General features: G+C 36.2%; 3 protein-coding genes and 1 non-coding gene across 7 annotated transcripts; all 4 read left to right on the plus strand.

Moving 5' to 3' along the window:
• Positions 348-7815, plus strand: LOC109718545. Of its 4 annotated transcripts, XM_020244821.1 has the most exons (16): positions 349-495; positions 987-1178; positions 1273-1434; positions 1835-1885; positions 2462-2596; positions 2943-2966; positions 3093-3204; positions 3691-3816; positions 3949-3998; positions 4347-4505; positions 4592-4687; positions 4779-4894; positions 5503-5626; positions 6101-6214; positions 6883-6963; positions 7316-7815. In XM_020244821.1, the coding sequence occupies exons 1-16, from the start codon at positions 424-426 to the stop codon at positions 7460-7462; spliced, it is 1761 nt and encodes a 586-aa protein (XP_020100410.1). In that variant the 5' UTR covers positions 349-423; the 3' UTR covers positions 7463-7815. The 4 variants fall into 4 exon arrangements, 3 of the variants coding, with proteins under 3 accessions (XP_020100412.1, XP_020100411.1, XP_020100410.1); XR_002218473.1 differs by lacking the exon at positions 7316-7815 and having other exon boundaries at positions 348-495; positions 5503-5654; positions 6883-6903; XM_020244823.1 differs by lacking the exon at positions 2462-2596 and having other exon boundaries at positions 348-495.
• LOC109717935 (SAP-like protein BP-73) lies at positions 8863-11110 on the plus strand. Its single transcript, XM_020243899.1, has 3 exons — positions 8863-9033; positions 9829-10179; positions 10567-11110. Exons 1-3 carry the CDS (start codon positions 8901-8903, stop codon positions 10917-10919), a joined length of 837 nt encoding a protein of 278 aa, XP_020099488.1. The 5' UTR covers positions 8863-8900; the 3' UTR covers positions 10920-11110.
• On the plus strand, positions 11280-11352 carry TRNAE-CUC. Its single transcript has one exon. It is a non-coding gene; the product is annotated as a tRNA-Glu (tRNA).
• Positions 11478-14274, plus strand: LOC109718113 (60S ribosomal protein L11). The gene is made up of 5 exons (XM_020244132.1): positions 11478-11618; positions 11722-11829; positions 12704-12746; positions 12839-13034; positions 13878-14274. Exons 1-5 carry the CDS (start codon positions 11616-11618, stop codon positions 14074-14076), a joined length of 549 nt encoding a protein of 182 aa, XP_020099721.1. The 5' UTR covers positions 11478-11615; the 3' UTR covers positions 14077-14274.

A 14390-nucleotide genomic window follows, 5' to 3' on the forward strand; every position in this document is an offset into this window, starting at 1 on the left:
TACTAATCCTCTACATTATTTTATGCTTTAATTTTTATTATTTAGCTTATTACAGTAGTTTTTTATTAAAAATTATACAAATTAGAGACCAAAAAAAAGCATTATAATGTCTTTGCCATGCATTATTAAAAAGCTATAATGCACTTTTTTTGTAAATATCTGAGATAGTGATTACTGAAATTAGAATTTCCAAAAAGGTTAATTAATTCAATGCAAACTTTTCCCCAGAAGAAAAACATCATAGACCCGGTCCTTCCAACATTTTTTCCATTGTGCGTATTCGCGGGAGCAAAGAACACTGGACCGCTCCAATCAGCATCAGAGTGTAGTGTGTGGTCTACAGCCTCAAACACCAGCTACGAATCTCTTCATTTATATAATTGTGCCAAATGAGGGTTTCGATTTCGCTGGAGAAACAAAGTGATGGATTGTTGCTGCTCCTCTTACGGGATCGTCTCCTCTCTCTCTCCCACTACGCTTTTTCGCAACCCTAAGGTAAATTTTGCCCACCAAGTGTTTGATCATTTGCTCGTGTGTAGTTTGCTCATAGTTCGCACCCTCTCTGTAATTTTTGCACACATATGCTTTAAGAAACGAATCTAAAGCCCCTTTGGTGTTGCCTAAAGGAGTTGCGACGGAAACATGGGACACCTCGTGCAGTTTCAGTGGGACCATAGAAATTATATCTTAACAGAATCAGTGCGATCTACGTGACAAACGGAGTCAAGGAGTGTTTTTTTGCCCACTGTAGCATATCCTGCTGTTCGATGAAGTGTTATCTGAATAGTACCTTTAGAAGAAGCACTAAATTAGATTCTTTAAATAGGTCCTCCGCGCAGGAGAAGTAAAAGCGCCAAATTGGAGCTTGCGCTTTTGGGTCTCGGAATATCATAGACCTTTGGAAACTATAAAGCAATTTTAGGTTAAATTCATTCTTCTTCAACTGTGGAATTATACGTATTTACGTTTAACAATTGTTGGTGCAGGGATTTTGTTCTATAACTTATTCGAACAATTTCAATCACAAAGTGCCGTCCTCTCGTTCTAAGCGAGTTACCCAACTTAACTCAAGATCGTATAAATCGGTGGTGTTTGCTGAGTCTAGCTGGCAATCTTGGGATTTTGGCAGATTTGTTAAGACACTATACTTCTTCAACGGGCCTCCGAACCCTCTCAAGGTTGAGTTTTTTGCATCAAAGTTACTATATTATTTTATACTTTCTTAAATTTGGAATACTCTATTGCCTATATGATTTGTATTTGTACACAAAGTTTATGGAGTCACTGCTGGCAAAACTATCAAGTCCAAACTCAAGTCAACCGCTAGCAAAACCGGAGACTTCTGGTATAATCTTGGTTACCGGAGCCACAGGTGGAGTTGGGCGAAGAGTAGTCGACATCTTACGCAAGAAAGGATTACCTGTTCGCGTACTGGTATCCTTCTACACTAATGTTCTACATTCATTAGATACAGGGGCTTTTACGGATACGCACTTCAAAATCATTTATTAGTCGAGACATTCAAAAAAAAAAAATGTTAGTTCCATTTATACCCTTGTAAAATGTGAATTTTCACAAACTTTGTCTTTGTATTAGAAGGTTCTTCAAAGAGAGGCATTTTTATCAGTACAAAGGTATATGTTTAAGTAGTTAAGTTTTTGAAGAGCATATATATATATATATATAAAATTCAGATTTTGCAGGGATATGTGTAAATAGATCATTTTGCAGGGTACGTATGTAAATATTTCGTTGTTGCCAGCTTGCTCATCAGATGAGTTTTTCTTTCTATTTTCTTTTTCATCAAATTTCATGATTTTGTATGGACTTCCAGGTTAGAAATGAAGAAAAGGCAAAAAACATGTTAGGGTTGGACATAGACATGGTGAGCTTGTACGTTTATCAAGCATATCCTTTTTGGAAATTTCAATTCAAGATTATCTTCTGAAGTAACTTTTTCAAGGGAATTGTTTGTGAACGTATATAGTATTCATGAAGTTTTGTTATTGATTGAGAAAGAACATATAAGTAATGTCTGTAACATTATTGGCGTATAATATCTACAACATAATGTGAAATTAGTAATTTCACGTTTAGGTAAAAAAGCTTTGCCAGAATCATTTTGTTCTGAAGATGTCTAACTTCATCTTTGGGCTTATGTGGCCTAGTTGGATTTTCTTTGAAAGTGCTATTAAGTAGAACTATACACTTTTTCATTGAGATTTACCTAATAGCTTCCAACTGTAGCAGAAAGCAGAAGCTCCAAATTGGAGATGCTTTTTGAGCCCAAAAGCTCTTTTCAGCTTTCCATCTAAGTGGAAGTCCACAATTTTTGTTTGCAAACGCCTAGCCATTGCTTCTCTTAGTGGGGAAGGTATTTCCAAGAGCTAGGACGGGCAGGCGTCTTTTGGAATGTGGAGCAAGTAAAATGATTATTGGTGTAATTTTGGCAATTTTACAGATTGTTGGGGATATTACGAAGGCAGATACACTCAGTCCCGAGTACTTTAAAGGGGTTAAGAAGGTCATAAATTCAGTTTCTGTTATTGTGGGTCCGAAGGAAGGTGATACTCCTGACAGGGACAAGTATAAGCAAGTATGTTGCATGCCTAACCTTTGCCAAATTTGTACTTCCAATATGCCATTCTTCTATCTATGTCGTACTTACCATTCTTCTATCTATGTCGTACTTACAAAAATGACCCTTTTGTTAGGAAGTTTTTCATAACACATAACTAACTTTTCCCATGAATAACTCCTCAATGTACGTTAAGGTTATTATCTAAGGACCTTCACATTTGAGGGGTGCATACAGATTTTAGGGCATGCATATAATTGAGATTTTGCACGGACTTGTATGTAAAGTTGCCTTTTGTTTTTTGACTCGGTCAGTGAGAGAAATAAGTTTTTCTACTCTGACAGGAAAACCTTCTCTTTTACAGGGAATCAAGTTCTTTGAACCTGAGGTATCAAATCGTCCTCCTGTATCAAGCTAGTATAGTTGTTCAGCAATATAGATTTCTACCAAGATTCATTTCATTGGAACTTTTGTGCATGGTTATCAATGCTAATGCAAGGTTTTTCTTACTCAGATAAAAGGAGATTCACCTGAAAAGGTGGAGTACATTGGAATGCAAAATTTACTAAATGCTGTAAAGAATAGGATCGGATTACGTGATGGAAAATTGTTATTCGGATATAAAGGTAAAAATCTCATGTATTTAGACTTGAGCCATTTTATAAGATATTCAAAGCCTCCTTTCCTTTTAGCATTTCATATCTCTTAAACATACACTTGATCATTCACGAGTCTTTTGCAAGTCAATCACATAGTCAAGATACTTCCCAAAGTTTTTCCGATATTATTATTTTTTTTAAGTGGTCATTTTCCATCGTAATTTTACAAGTCAACTTTGCTGTTTTCTGGATATCACCTGTGAAATAAGTGTAAAGAAATGATATTGTGTGTTTTGAGTTCGTGTGAGAAAAGCTGAGGACATTGTGTTCTAGGCGTCCTACTTTCTTTTATCTGGTTTGAGTATTTGTAGTAATTTTAATTTATTAGATATCCTATTTTTAATCTGGTTTGAATAGTTGTAGTAATTTTAATTTATTGGATCCTCTTGTTATTTTTGCAATTCTTTGTAGTTTATAGACATACTTATCGATTTATATACTCTCTACTTGTAGGTAATTTAACAGGGAAGCTTATTTGGGGAGCTTTGGATGATGTCGTAATGGGAGGTGTTAGTGAAAGTACATTCCAGGTTGATCCAACTGGAAGTGAAACTGGTGGTCCAACTGGCTTATTCAAAGGTTTCTTCTTCTTATCTCATATACTTCAATTGCAGATTGCCAATGCTGTACAATACAGAAGTCCTCATATAGTAATGATATTATTGTATAGTTCACGTATCTGAATTTGCTTCTCCTTTCCTTTATCACCAGGAGTCGTTTCTACTTCAAACAATGGTGGGTTTACTAGCATTAGGACAAAGGTAAGGATGTATGGAATAAAAGCAAATAGTGCTTTTAAATTTGGTCACTTCAAAATAAGAGTTATAACTAATTTGTAAATGTTATGAGATTCATGGCCTTTTTCTTTTCCAAGATATTTCAAATCTTCAAGTTTCTTGGAATGTGCACATACTAGTTTTGATGAGGGAAAGATCATGAAATAGTTTGACAAGAGCTTTTAGATTTTTTTTTTAGCCTAAATTTATCCTGATTTTAAGTGTATGGAAACATGAAACCTTGCTCCCTCATTTTAAGAATCTTGAACTAGAACATCAGAGAAATTTTTGCTGTTATGTCGCTGATGAGTCCAATTATTTCTGCGGATACAGAATTTTACTGTACCGGAGGACCTTTCAGCATATGATGGTATTGAATTAAGAGTTAAAGGCGATGGTCGTCGTTACAAGCTTATTTTACGTACTTCCGCTGATTGGGATACTGTAGGGTATACTGCAAGCTTTGACACTGTTAAGGGCCAGTGGCAGACAGTATGTCATTCTTTAGTCCAAATCTTTCTTTTGTGTATTTTACATGTATACCTCTGTTTTGGTTGGCTAAATTTTTCTTTGATCAGATACGAGTACCTTTTTCTTCGTTACGGCCTGTATTTCGGGCTCAAACTATGGCTGATGCTCCTCCATTTGATCCAAGCAAATTATTTGCACTGCAGGCACGAATTCTGTTTTCTTCTACGGTTCTCAATACTGATTGTGGTTATTATTGGTTCAACTAAATCCAGTAAAAGAAAAATTATTTTACAGCTTATGTTCAGCAAGTTTGAATATGATGGAAAACTCAACCCAACGTTTGTTGAAGGCCCATTTGAGCTCCCATTTTCTAGCATAAAAGCATATTTGAAGGAGCCTATTACTCCCAGGTTTCATTCCTTACTAAGACTAATAAGTTATCTTAGCTTTGCACTTGTATTTGGAAATTGGATAAATTACTCTAAGGGTCCTCAACCTTTTAGGGTAGTTCAGATTGGTCCCCGAAGTTTCTTTTTTCTTTTTTTTTTTTGGCTACTGCTTCATTCATTCAGTAGGTGAATTTAGCAATTGCGGGAAGCAATAGGGCTTCCACGAAAAAAGAAAACTAAACTAAACTAAACTAAACACAATAAGTCTCCCACAGGATCCTTAATGAGCGTAAATCAGCCAACACTTGTCTTAATGTGAGCTTTCTTTTCTCGAAAATTCTTCGAGTTCTTATCCTTTGCATTCCACTGCAATCTTACTCTTTTAATTAAATTACTTCGTCAAATTGAATAGAAATTTCTCCATACTAGTCACATGGAAATGTCTTTTGGACTTATTATATGGTGATTGCCTAGGGATTTTTGTCCAATTTATTGGTGCATTCAATTAAAAGGGTAAGGTTGCAAGGTATTGAAAATTGTTAGGGACCCGATTATAACAATTAAAAGATTGGGGACTAAACTGAAAATACTAGAAAATGGGACCCTCTAAATATGGTTTCATTTTGCAGGTTTGTACATGTAAGTTCAGCAGGAGTTACTAGACCTGATAGACCCGGGCTTGATTTAAGCAAACAACCTCCTGCGGTGCGCTTGAACAAAGAGCTCGGATTTATTCTAACTTATAAACTAAAGGTGCTTTATTCTAACTTATAAACTAAAGGTGCTTCTGTTTATTTCGAGCACTTATAGGGTACTATATAAGCATAGTCTTAAGCGTCATCCTGTTGTCTATAATCAAATTTGATGTCTTTGACTGAATTTAAGTACTAGAAATTTTGATTTCATATTTAGTTGACGGCATTTTGTATCAATTCGTATCAATCGCAAAGTTTTGTATCTACAATGAATACACAACTATACATGTGTATTTTATACTACATAGTACATAGGTATATATGCATCCACCCAATTTGGATTGCAGATAACATGTGTATTTTATACTACATTAGTACATAGGTATATATGCATCCACCCAATTGGATTGCAGATACTACTATGCAAGCAAGCTGCATTCCAATCATTTAGTTGTAGGTTAATCATATGACTTTTTATATTGAACGTTCTTGTCAATATTGGTGTTAACAGTTTTATTCCATGCACAATTAGGGTGAGGATTTGATACGGGAAAGTGGTGTTCCTTACACAATTGTGCGACCGTGTGCATTAACTGAAGAACCTGCAGGTGCTGATCTCATATTTGACCAAGGAGACAATATTACGGTAATTGGAGCGCGCTTTAATTGTTAATTTCATATGTTTGGTGTTAGGTTTCTTACCTTTTTCTTTTTTTTCAAGTTTGTTACAAATTACGTCCCTAAATTTTGATCCGGATAACAGCTCAGAGCATCAATGCTAACAGTTTTATCTCTGAAATTGGTACTTTGTGACAATTAAGTCCCTTTCTAGTATACTGTATGAAGAATGATGCAATATCAGCACTGCTGTTCAAATTGAAACATCAAAAAGTTGCTATGTTAATAAAATCTAATGACTGTTGATGTGGTATATCTTCTTTGGTTGAGGGGTGGGTTTTTGGGTTGGGCGGGGGTGGGGTGTTGGGGGGTGTGGTTGGGAAGAGGGGGTTGGGGTTTAAACGGTAGGCTAACAGGACATAATTGTTACGAGGGATAAACCTTAGGATTAAAATGTAAGAGAAACTCTGAAGATGTAATTGAAACCAGGGTAAACTTCAGGGACTAAGGTTGTAACAAACTTTTTTTTTTTTTTAATCGGCTATGTTAAGCTAAACAAAAGTGTAATTACGCAATCTCATGAATTACTTTCTTGTAAATGTTCATCTAAGTATTGCTATTTTTTTCCTCAAAAAAAAAAAAAAGTATTACTATGTTTGAGAAAAGATAAATGAGCCTAATGTATATAATTTACAGGGTAAGATATCAAGGGAAGAGGTTGCTCGGATATGTGTCGCCGCTTTGGAAAGCCCATATGCATGTGGAAAGACTTTTGAGGTTAGAATAGAGCACTCATTTGCATTATTTGTATCGTGAACTTAATTTTCATTATCAAGGAGAGAAGGAAAAAAAAATCTTTATATGTGGAGGTAAGCACTTGTCATGTTATTCAATAACCAACGGGTGTGGGAACAACTCGAGCATTTCTGAGAGGTGGATACTCCGGACCAACCTAATTTTCACTGCCCTTTAGTTTATCCATACGAAAAGAGAAATCGCCGCATTTACATCAAGCAATTGAATACTATGACTATATTTGTTTACAAATTTACATTTGGTTAGTTTTTTCTGTATTTTCTTTTTGGCTGCTTTTTGTGTGGACATCGATTGATTGTGTTCTCACCTGCAGGTTAAATCTACCGTTCCGTTTAGCGAGCCATTTGTAGTGGATCCTGCGAACCCTCCCCCCGAGAAGGATTACGATATTTACTTCAAAACTCTCAAAGAAGGAATCACCGGCGAAGAGGCGTTGGAGAAGAGCCCTGTTCCAGCTTGAGAAGAACAAAAATTTTTGCTCCGTCGCAGGCTATAAAATAATACTATTTGGATGGTTTCTAGCATCTGTATGAAGTAACCATCCCATAACTTTTTCATTTAACAATACTACCTTTTCTATATATATTTTTTTCCTACAGAATCATGAAGTAGATTTGGCGTACTTTTCTCAATCACCAAACATGTAAACATTACAAACCAAAAAAGAAAAAAAAAATCGATGACCTATCACTAAATATCTTATAGTTGGAGGAGCGTCTGTATAGGAAAGGGTATGTTTTGTATTTATGCAATGTGAATATTTGGACTGATAATTATAAATGATTGGCCTGTAACATGAATGTATTTTAGCTATGGTATTTATTGCTTGATCTTTTGAAAAAGGTGGTGTGATTTCCCTTTCCTTTCATATTATGGAGGAGAGCACGTCATTTATAGTAAATGAATAAAATGGTTGATTTTAGCGAGGGCATTGCTAATAATTTTAGCGAAGGTATTATAATATTGTGATCGTTGAATATCGGCCATCAAATCCTTGCCTAGATGCATGAGATATTATCACTATAAGATTTGTGGTTGTTTTTGTCCAATTAATGTCTAGGATAAGGGGGAAAATATTTTATTAACCCTATTTTAAAAGTCATGCTAAATAGACATTTACTAAGAAGAATTTTTGGTACGTGGATGTAATAAACATCTCATCTAATGGAATCCAAAATTAAGAATGACAACCGACCGTCCCTAGAGCAAGTGGCAAAAGATTTGGTGGTTGGTACCCGAGACCCAAGTTCGAATCCTAGTTGTTTCACATTTTCCAGCTAAGTTTATTTCTAAATGAAATAAACAAAGCAGGTAGCGTGCTACCTATCTCTCAAAAAAAAAAAAAAAAAAAATTAAGAATGACATATGCTAATGGAATCCAAAATCAGAATAACATATGCTATAAAATTAATTTACGCATCCAACTGGCCAATTTAGTGGTTCTTCTAATTTCTATTAAACAATATATAAATTTTCGAATCACAGTGAACTAGTTTAATACTGCTGAATATAACAGCTATCACGCGGGCAACACGTGCTCTGCGTGTTAGAACTAGAAATAAAAAACCTTTTTGTCGAAATAACCTTATAAAACTTCATATTTGGATATATAACTCTCTGAAATTTCTTTAGCAAATTAATTTTTTTTTTATGCTGAATTGGCAAAATGAAAATTATTTTGCCAAATATTTTTTTAAAAAATTATTTACTTAATTATAATATTTTTTTTAAGGTTATTTATAAAAAAAAAAAAACCGAAATAAAGCTTGGCACTGGAGCGGATAAACGTCCAATCCATTCCCCTCTATCCGGTGGGGAGATAGAGACAGAGCATTTTTTTTTCCTTTTTTTTTTTTATTTGGGTGGGTGTGTAGTGGGAATTACTAAATTAGGAATAGATGGGCACCTTTTTTCTTCTTCTTCCTCTTCCTCTTCCTCTTCCTCCTCCTCAAAACTGCATTCTCTCGACGCAACCCAGAATAAGTTCAATCCTTAAGCTGAGCCATTCCAAGCCCACAACCTACAGGAGAGGTAGCCATGGCTGTTATTTCCTTCAATTTCCTCCCATTTTTATCTGATGTGAACTTGAATCTGCAGTTACCCACAAGTTCATTTGCTTTTTCTGGTTCAAATTTCTTCATGAATCTGTCGCCATTTGTAGGCTTTTAGTAAATTTGAAGAATTGCTAGCTCAAGTATTAAGATAGAGAAACCTACTCCAACCTGTTACCCAAAGATCCATCCAGTAGAAAAAATGGTTAAAGATTTAGTCTTAACACTTTCGCTGACGTGTATGGTGGATATCAGATGAACTATGTCACGTGCACTCAATCGAGCTCAGAACCTCTTGGATGGAGAGGGTTTAGACCTGGCTCCAATACTATATTATCTAAAAGATTGATGTTTAGGATTAGTCTTAACAAAATCATCCTTCTCTGCATTTTGTATATTTGGTAAAAATATATTGTTCCATTTATCATGTGAATGCAGATATCTTGTGTTACTATGTAACGATCCGACTCGCTAACAATAATAAATCGTTAGACCCAAACCACCGGCCCAAATTGTTTAAGCTCGGTTATTATTACTAGTGTGCGAGGTCTCATATAAACTGATCAGAATCAGTATCTTATCCGATGTGGGACTATTGGGACGTTACATACTACACATAAATTCGAAAATTGTGAATTTGGAATCTCGATAATGTCCATTTTCTTAAAATGCTTTGTAACTTGCTGAATTTTAGATAGGATATCTGCTGTTAAGTAAGCTGCCTTTTTAAGCAACTGAGGTATAATCTTTTGATGCAGCTTATTGCACTTGACAGAGATTGCAGATGGGCTTCTACACCTTGCTTCTCAGAAACGCTTCTCGCAATCATCCATTTCGCATGTTAGATGTGAAGCAAACAGAAGAGGACGGCCTCGAAGGGAAAGGGATAGTCCCCCCGTTAGTCGAAATGCAAAGGATGGCGATGATTTGAAGGACCCGCCATTATCCAATAGCGAGGCATCCAAAACCTCTGACCAGGATGAGATAATTTCTTTGTTTAGAAGAATACGATCTTCGATAGCAAAAGGTGAATCTGTTGCTGCTAGAAGAAGAAGCCCTACCAATGTAAAAGAGAAGCCGGCGGTTAAGTCGATTCAGCGACACCCAAGTAGGAAGCAAGTGCGAGGTATATTGATTGGAATCTCTCTTTCTCTCATCTCCGTGTCCTCATACCTGTTTATTGTAGTGGCAATGCTTCCTTAGATTGATCTTCTTAAATTCTTGAAGTTAATTATAGCATCCTTAGTTAATTTGGACTAATAATTCAGGAATGTTGTTTCACTTTCTTGTTAGATTATGAATACCCCTATAAAACTATCTAACTACTCAATACACCTGCAAAATAAGAATGCGAAGATAAGCCCTTCAAAAGATTGCATGGCTTTGCCAATTTAGAATATTTTGTTAAGAAACTGCAGCTTGAATTTCCAGTAGTGCTATGATTCTTTTTGGCTTCTGAGAACTTTTAAATTGTTCGTCTTTAATCCTCGCTATTTGTATATGCTTGATAAAGCTCCGAGAGAAGAAGTCGAAAGGGAAGCCGCTCTCTCTAAGTTTTCATCATCAGAGGATGAACAAGGAAAAAGGGATTCTCCACCTCCTGTTAATACTGCTAAACTATCGAGACCCGCGTCAAATTTCGTAAAAAGGTCCCCTATTCCGCCTCCTCCGGCCACACGAAAAACTAACAAGAATGCGGCCGACGAACACTCGCCTACAGAAATTCGGAAGGAAGCATCTGAAATCCTGAAACTGGAAGAGCTGAAGCTCGTCGAGCTAAAAGAACTCGCAAAGGAAAAGGGTGTAAAGGGCTATTCGAGACTGAAGAAGGGAGAGCTGATTGAGCTTTTGAAGGGTTTGGTGTGATCTTCGTGATTAATTGAAGCTTTCAATTGTTGATTTAGGAAAACTGGTACCTTTTAGTTGAGTTAAAGATGTGTATTGTTAAACTAATTGTAACAGTTTTGTACCCTTTATTTCCTTTGCTTTTTGAAGAAGTACCTTGTATTATTCCTTTTTTTTCTGTTTCCAGTGAAAAGTGTGACAGTTGTTGTAAATGCACACTCTTTTAGTGCTATAATATAAAGTTTTTTTGTTTTCAATTTTTAGAGTTAAAATTTATAAGTCCTAATATTTGATTTTTTTTACTTGATAGACGAGTTCTCAGAATTCTTTTTAGAAAAATAATTTTAATAAATTATCCTGTTCAAAAATTTTAATAAAAAATCCGTTGTAGTCTAGTTGGTTAGGATACTCGGCTCTCACCCGAGCGACCCGGGTTCAAGTCCCGGCAACGGAATTTAAAATATTTTTTATTTGTTGATTTAATTTAATAAAATGTTAGTGGTATTTTCGTCATTTTAAACCGAAATCACTCTCTTTTTTTTTTTTTTTAGTACTTTTTAAATGATACATCGACTAAGGGCATTTTCGTCCTTTCGCACCAAATCCTGCGGATCGCAACCAAAACCCTAGCCTTCTTAAGGGTTGGGGTTTCCCCCTCTCGGTGCTTTCTCCCGTCTCCCGCCTCTCTCTGAGCTCAGAGATCCGCTGCGTCCATCCATGGTGAATCTCTCTCTCTCTCGCTCTCTCTTCTTATTCTTCTTCTTCTTCTTCTTCTTCTTCGATTTCTAATGGAATCGCCGTGTTTTCTCCATGTCTTTCGTAGGCGTCGGAGAAGAAGCTCTCGAACCCGATGAGGGAGATCAAGGTGCAGAAGCTCGTCCTCAACATCTCCGTCGGTGAGAGCGGAGATCGTCTCACCAGAGCCGCAAAGGTTAGTGGATCTCTCTCTTCTTATGAGATTCTCAGATCTAAAGCATTTCGCAGTTCTCTATGATTCTAACTTCGCCTACTTATGTTGATGATCCATGTAGTTTCCTACGTACTTACTGATTTTCAGGAAAAAATGAATTAATTGGATTAAGGAAAACGCATCTGAGTTATAGTATTATGATTGGTCCCTCATCCAATGGAATCAGTTTTTGGTTAGTTTTTGGGCCTAACTGGAGTAAAAATACTGCAGAAATTACTGCTGATTTAGTCTCACGATGTTAATCATTACTGTAGATCAGTTCCGAACAAGCTGATCATTTGAATGCTCAATTTGATGCCAATATAACAATATAATTGCTCCTATTCTTGGCTCAATCGAAGCTAACACATAGATTTAACTAGGAACCAAATTAATGGCTCATTGCTGCATCAATTGCTGCTGTGAATTTATATGATTCTGAATGAGGCAGCATGCATAGCTGTCATCTAGTAGCTTTCAAGTGAAAATATTGCTGCTCTGGCTGTTTTGGTTTTGCTAGTAACTTGTCACAGATTTTGGGAGGATTGGCAAGATATTAATATGCCAGTGAAAATTTGCCAACTGCTTCAAAGCTTCCCATCCATTTGAGTTATTCTCTTGTTAATTGAATACCATATCCAGACAATGATAGTTATATGGAGAAATGATCATCTTTGATTTATATTTGTTGTCATAATCCAGTGTGATGCCATTTGTCCTAAATTTGAGATATGTTTAATAACATATTGACTTGGTTGATGATTTATAGTTATTCCTATCTATTCGGTATACTTTGCTCTTTTGGACTTAATCTGTTCACTTCTTTTCTCAATTTCCTTCCTCTTTGTCCTTTTAGGTCTTGGAGCAGTTGAGCGGACAAACACCTGTTTTCTCAAAGGGTATTCTTGCAAAAAAGTTTTTATGTATAGATATTTCAAGTTTGTGTATTCCTCTTTCTTTTATAACATTGTTATTTCTCCAAATTTTGTAGCAAGATACACTGTTCGATCTTTTGGAATCAGGCGTAATGAAAAGATCGCTTGCTACGTCACCGTCAGGGGGGAGAAGGCAATGCAGCTTTTGGAGAGTGGGTTGAAGGTTAAGGAGTATGAATTACTAAGGAGGAACTTCAGTGATACTGGATGCTTTGGCTTTGGCATCCAAGAGCACATTGATCTTGGGATCAAGTAAGCTAAACTTTTCCCTTTGCAATATTTTAAAGTGATAGAGCTGTGTTATGCTTTGTGTTATGGAGGTATATTGATCTCATAAACTTTCAAATGTGGCCTGTTTATTGGAGTCGCTAAACTTTTAGCGCAGTTCAGGGACATGAAAAACATTTGGATGTCAGTTATTACGGTTGCACTTTTTCTTTCTGCGACCAGTTGGTTGATGTAATTTCTTCATTTGTATAGTCTGATATTAATATGTTGAATTGCTACTAGTTATAACTTGATCTTGAGGTTTGTACTCTGAAGAAATGTGATGAGTGACTAGGCTGTTTCTAATCACTAGACTAGCAGATAACCTTTTCAGTGCAGTGTTATTGCAATCGCTTTTTATATCATTCGTGTATCCGTGAAATATAAAACACCTACTTTAAGAATGCAAGGATCTCAAATCACGGAGAGGAGTGTAGGGAGGTCAATGCTCTGTTGATTGTTGTGTTTCTTATAAATGTTAAGTTGCCAATTTATGCGAAATCCAACATCTTCAGTTGAGTAGATGAATGAAAGCAGTAATGCAGCATTGAGTCGCTGTTGTATAATCGACTGGATTATGGCCAACACCTATGACAAATAATTGATTTCATAATTCGTTTTCTGCTTAGGTTTTTTTACATTCATTTGGCTGTATTCTTGATATTATCTAGACTAGTTGGATTCACTTTTTACTGTTTCAAATCCATTTGTTTAAAAACATTAGTTATAGGTTTCCAACATTTTCGAGGTGCAAAACACAAATGCTGCTATTTGCTTGTTCTTTTCTTGTTTCTGTTATAACCCTTGATCTGCGGTGTGTTTCCGCAGGTACGATCCTTCCACCGGCATCTACGGCATGGACTTTTTCATTGTTCTCGAGCGCCCGGGCTACCGCGTCGGCCGCCGCCGCCGTTGCAAGTCGCGTGTGGGGATACAGCACAGGGTGACCAAGGACGATGCGATGAAGTGGTTCCAGGTCAAGTACGAGGGTGTCATCCTCAACAAGGCCCAGAACCTGACCACTTAAAAGTTATAACTATATATTACCTCCGCGAACCTATTTGTAGTCCCTAGAACTTGCTTTTGTTCGAGTTTACGTCTTCTCAAATGGATTTTTCTTATTTAAACTTCTACTGCTTATGTTGATTTTTGGCCTCTCTCAGAGTTTTGTTTTTGTTAATTAATTCGACTTAGACTTAAAAGCTTTGCATTTTTGTGCTCTCCATTTTTGACTTTTATTGGTGAACAAGTGAGTTGTGCTAAGTATCAATTTCTCTGAGTTGGCGATTATCGGGTGTTGACTCGCTTAGATTGGAGTTTATGGTTAAAAGCACATAACAG

The sequence above is a fragment of the Ananas comosus genome, linkage group 12 (genome assembly GCF_001540865.1).
Source record: "Ananas comosus cultivar F153 linkage group 12, ASM154086v1, whole genome shotgun sequence".
Taxonomy (NCBI): domain Eukaryota; kingdom Viridiplantae; phylum Streptophyta; class Magnoliopsida; order Poales; family Bromeliaceae; genus Ananas; species Ananas comosus.